Here is a 5766-nt window from a genome sequence, read left to right as displayed (position 1 = left end):
ACTTAGCCTTTCTAGTTCATTTTTAGGGCAATGATCACTATTGAGTTTGTCACACCCTTGCGTATAGGCATCTCTCCTCCCGAGCACTTTTCCATATTGAATCTTTTGATCACTTTGTCAATATAAGCCTTTTGTGATAGTCCAAGTGTCCTCTTGTTTCTATCTCTTCGTATTTCAATGCCTAGAACAAAATGAGCTTGTCCCAGGTCCTTCATTTCGAAGCTGTCAGTGAGCATGTTCTTTGTTGTACTCAGAAGCTGCATATCTGAGCTTGCCAACAACATGTCATCCATATATAGGACTATTGGAGCAATATTAGAAAATATGAAAAATAACAATATAATTCCAATGATAATAATCATAAGGAAATTCACAACATCAATTATATAAACAACTAGAGAGAAAGTTAGAATAACTAACAAACTTGGAGATTGAGGCTTGCATAAATGAAATGTCCTAAAGATAGAATTTCGCCCCCTACTCTTGTGCTTGTAGTTCGGTAGGCGTCCATCTCCCAGGATTCAACAATCTATAATCCGAAGTCAAAGCATTTCAAGCTCCGGACTCTGGCGAACTTTATATATTCCGTACTCTCAAGACACAACTCGGAATTTGACTCACAAAGCATGAGAAACAAAGTGGGGAAACCCTATTTCTCCAGAGTAAAAATTAACTCTAATTTTCTATATTTAATGGTTTCATGTGTTTTAACAATATTTTTCATTCAATTATTAAAATTATTTATTACAATATTTCATATTATAATATATAATTTCCAACAAGGACTAGAAAGATGAAATTTATCCACTTACTTTCAGGTAGATGCAGTCATCCATTTTATTTTCTTCAAAACCAAAGATAGATACGATTTCATCAAACTTGAGGTACCACTATCTCGAGGCTTTCTCTAAACCATAAATTGACTTGTGCATTTTGCAAACCATAGACTCATTCCCACTTTCAACAATTGTTTCATGAAAATATCTTCTGTTAACTCCCCATTTAAAAAGGTTGTTTTGACATCCATTGTAGTTCAAGATTGAAGTGTGTTGTGAGAGCCATTATAACTCTGAGAGAATCTTTGGACGAGACTGGTGAGAATGTCTCGTTATAATCTATCCTTCTCTTTGAGTGAAACCTTTTGCAACCAATCTGGCTTTGTATCTGTCTACTTGTCCTTGAGCATTTCTTTTTGTTTTAAATATCCACTTACAACCAATTGCCTTTTGAGATGCATGTACCAGAGACCAGACCCTATTCTTTTTCATGGAATCAAGTTCTTCAAGCATTGTTGTGTGCCATAAGCATGCTCGAGTGGATTCCATTGCCTGTTTGTATGTGGTTGGATCATCAATGTCACCAAAATCAGATTCTTGCAAAAAAGCATTAGTAATTTGAAGAGATAGCAGGTTTCTTGATTTTCTCAGACTTTCTCAATGGCATGGTGCTTGCTTGAGGATTGACTTGTGGTATAGGGATGTCAATACTCAATTGAGGTTCACCAATAGTGGTGTTTGGAGCTCCTGCAATAGTTTCAGTCACATCATTGTTAAATGCAGTGTCAATGGGAGGATCATGAGCTTCATTGTGAAATGGAATGTTGACATGTGCTTCTTCTGTTGTCACAAGTCTCTCATGCAAGTTTTTGTCACTGGTGTCATGAATGAAATCAATGGGGGAAGAATGTTGGTTGCTTCAATAGTAGACTCAGGTGAATTATCAGTAAGTTCTTCAAAAGTGACAACATCTGTGGAGGAATGAGGTGGATCAGTATTCTCAATGAACTTTGCATTGTGAGTTTCTTGTATTCTGGTGTGAGAATTGGGACAATAAAACTTATATCCCTTTGACTTCTCTGAGTATCCAATAAACTTGCAAGTCCTTGTTCTTGGATCTAACTTCTTCTCATATGGATTGTAAAATCGTGCTTCTGCATCACAGCCCCAAATATGAAAGTGATTGAAGCTAGGCTTTCTTCCAGTCCAAAGTTCATAAGGTGTAAGATACACTGACTTGCTTGGCACACGATTAACAATGTAGTTTGCAATCTTGAGAGCTTCACCCCACAAGAAAATAGGCAACTATGATCTTGAAAACATGGATATCACCATATGTCTTTGAGTGTTCTATTTCTCCTTTCTGCAACACCATTTTGTTGTGGATTTCCAGGGGTTGTATATTGTGCCATTATACCTTCTTGGAAGAGATAGGATGCACAGGATCCCAGCTGTTGTCCCTTTTCAGTGTACCTGCCAAAGTACTCACCACCTCTATTGGATCTCACTATTTTTATTTGTTTTGGAAGTTGTTTTTCTGCTTCTAATTTGAAAATTTTAATACACTCCAAAGTTTGAGACTTGTGTAAGATTAAAAACAAGTAACAATATCGTGAGAAATCATCAGTGAATGTTACAAAGAATGTGTTATCACAGATAGTTTTATTTGGGAATGGAGCACAGATGTCAGTGTCAATAATTTCAAGTAAATTTTGACTTCTTGTGGCATGCATTTTTCTGGCGTTAGTGAGTTTGCCCTTAAATCAGTCTATGCAATCATTAAAATTATCAAAATTCAACTGTGGCAACATGTTTTGCTTCATTAGTGTGATGATTCTTTCTCTAGAAATGTGCCCCAGCCTCTTATGCCAAAGCATGGGGGATGTTTCATCAGTGAGCACTCTTTTAGAACCAGCAACGTTTACATTGAAGCATTCATTCACATAAGCACATTCTAATTGCCACATATCAGTTTTAAGAGAAGCATGACCAAGCAAAACATCTTATTATTTGAATGGAAAAATTTGACACTCTCACTATCACCAGTAAATATGAAACCAGACTCAACTAGTTTAGAAGCTGAAATCAAACTCCTCCTCATTGAAGGTACAAAAAGAACCGGATTTAAGACCAAAATGAAACCAGAAGACAACTGCAACTTGACACTTCTAATTGACTCTACAGCCACTTTGCTCCCATTTCCCACAAGGGCATTGTAATTAGCTTTATTTGTCTCCTTTAGTTTTGTAAATCCCTGCAAACAATTGGTAATGTGAATGGAGCTGCCAGTGTCAAACCACCAGCTTTTTGGTGGGATAAAAATTAAATTAGACTCTACACAAACAAAAATATTTATAATATTACCTTTCTTAATTAACCAATGTTTGAAACCAGCAAAATCTTTTCTCAAGTGACCAACTTCTTTGCAAAAGTAACAAGGTTTATCAGTGGCAGGTGCATTAAAATGACTCTTGGTTTTGAAATCATGAGATCCTTGGGTTAGAACTTTTAGCTGAAAAGTTTGAGTTCTTTCCTTTCTTACCAGCAGGCAAAGTTTTCAGGACAGTGGTGGCAAACTTCTTACCCTTGTTGGAATGCACTAAGTTCACATTTTCCTCCTTGTCAGCCTTGAGTCTTTCCTCTTCTTGCACACACATGGAAACTAAGTCATTCATGCTCCATTTGTCCTTCTGAGTATTGTACGAGACTTTCAACCGACCATATTGAGCCGGCAAGGAATTGAGTGGCATATGAACAAGAAACTCATCTTTCATTGGTACTTCGAGATCCTTGAGCTTTAGTGCAACGTCTGATATTTTCAACATGTATTCTCTTACACTCCATGAGCCATCATATTTCATGCTTGTGAGTTTGGTGAGTTGGCTGCCAGTCTCAGCTTTCCCAGATTCTTTGAACTTGTTTCCTATGGTGTCAAGCAATTCTTTGGCTTTGTCACATTTCGGAATTCCACCTCTGACAGTCTCATTGATTGCTTTTCTCATTATTGCCAGTGCCATCTTGTTTGCCTTGTGCCATTTAGCATGCTTGGTTTTCTCTTCTGGAGTGCTTTGAGGGTTAAGTGCTGGAGGTTGATCTTCATCAATAGCAATATCGAAATCCATGAGTCCCAATGCAATCTCAATGTCCTCCTTCCATTTCTTGTTATTGGAACCATTCAAGGCTTCAATGTTAGTGAAGTTGAGTAAGGTCATTTCTGCACCAATACAGACTCGCAAGACATTAGTGTTGTTCATGTTTCATATTGACAGATATCAGAGAATTAGTTATAATTTAACCAATTCCCAACTTCATGAGTTCGTGCAATTCAAAATCATCTTTAGACCGAGACTAATGACACTAGTTTTGCATTGCCAGTACATAAAATACAAGGGAAAATACATATAATTTCAACACTTTTGAGCATATGAAATTTATGCGTTCTTGTCAATTCCATGACCTACTATACTTTGATTTAAAGTCTCTCAGAACCAATGAAACACTTTTAAGCAGAATCATTTTCAACAATGACTATAAACCACTATTTTGTCATAAGAAGGCGATAAACAAGTCAACGCTTTTGAGCAGATGAGCATGTTAGCATGTTATCCTGCAATTTCGAATTCCATGAGTTGTCTTATCTGAATAACAAATTTTTGAATTCTAGTTATGATTTAAAAGTGTCTGTATATATGTATGTATGTGTATCAATAGTGGAAGCATGTTATAGGATCGATTTTTGGTATATACATACACATATCAGCAGCATATAGCAGTTAACACAGATATCAGTAATTGGATTTCGATATCATGTGTTTGAGTGATTGAATAAGTTTCATAAAAGGATGCCAGACATATTGTTTGGCTCTGGTACCAAATGTAAAATGTATCAGTTCCAACGTGTTACCAGCAGCACAAGTAGAATATATATATATATATATATGTATATATATATATATACACATATATATATATATGTATATATATGTATGTATGTATGTATGTATTATATGCAGTGATAGGGATTGCTCGAGTAATGGAACATGGTCTAGAGAGAGCAGGGACATCCTTATTATAGCTCTTAAGAGTTTCCTCCAATACCGCCTATTATGGTAATTGGATTGATTCCTCTAATCACCACTTAATCCATATATTGTCCTACCAAGGCATGCACGTGATATCTTCCTTAATTAGGTCTTTCCAATCGTCAACTAATGAGCTAACAATTTCACGATGCATGCCAATCAATCAGCTAATGACATTGAAGGCTGATTACTTGCCATGCAAGTAACATCCTTCTAACTGTGATTCGAAACGCAACACTGGACAACTCAACATGGTTCTTACACCCTACACAACTTAATTTCAACCATCACAGCTGTTTTATAATTCACCGAGCAATCCTTTCTTCTTTCGCTTCAAGGGCCTCCACTTCCACGGTAGATAGAAGATCAACGATGGGTTCGTCTACATTCCACTCCTTTCTTTTCCTGATACATTTAGGAGCAAAGTGGCAAACCACTATTAGTAATTTTCACTTTTTCTAACAACTCTATCAACTAAAAGAAATGTTACACACAAGGTACTGAACTTAATCATATCAATCAGAGGGTTGTAATCAGATAAAAATGATGTTCCAACGCTGGAGGGTGAATGAACCCTACATTGAACACTTATTATAAGGGACGCTATCAGTGGGCAAACTCATAATATTGATCGAGAAATTCAGTACAACCTTGTGTTGGAACTCATATGATCTTAACATGAACCCTAAATCACATATTGAGGTATACGACTAGAACACTTACCTGTTGAAGACATTGTTGCAAACCAAGAACTTCTTCTACTCACTAGGAGACCTTTATATTCATCTAGTGATAGAACCTATATCGCATAATACTTTCTCTGTGAGCAGGGAATTCTTGTACTTATAGGGGCAATGGCAACCAACTCCCATGTATCATGGAGGGTTGGTTCTTTCCCGTTGCCTCAA

General features: G+C 36.6%; 1 protein-coding gene across 1 annotated transcript; it reads right to left on the bottom strand.

Annotated features, from left to right (window-relative positions):
- Window positions 1-2777: 2777 nt before the first annotated feature.
- On the bottom strand, window positions 2778-4065 carry LOC148689911 (uncharacterized). The gene is made up of 2 exons (XM_088687113.1): window positions 3141-4065; window positions 2778-3030 (listed from the first exon to the last, which is right to left on the bottom strand). The coding sequence occupies exon 1, from the start codon at window positions 4028-4030 to the stop codon at window positions 3260-3262; it is 771 nt and encodes a 256-aa protein (XP_088543239.1). The 5' UTR covers window positions 4031-4065; the 3' UTR covers window positions 2778-3030; window positions 3141-3259.
- Window positions 4066-5766: the final 1701 nt, after the last annotated feature.

This window comes from Pyrus communis, chromosome 16 (assembly GCF_041283825.1).
Source record: "Pyrus communis isolate YQ-2024b chromosome 16, ASM4128382v1, whole genome shotgun sequence".
In the NCBI taxonomy this organism is placed as follows: Eukaryota; Viridiplantae; Streptophyta; class Magnoliopsida; order Rosales; family Rosaceae; genus Pyrus; species Pyrus communis.
The sequence above is the reverse complement of the archived record's forward strand: the minus strand, read 5'-3'. Positions and strand labels throughout refer to the sequence as shown.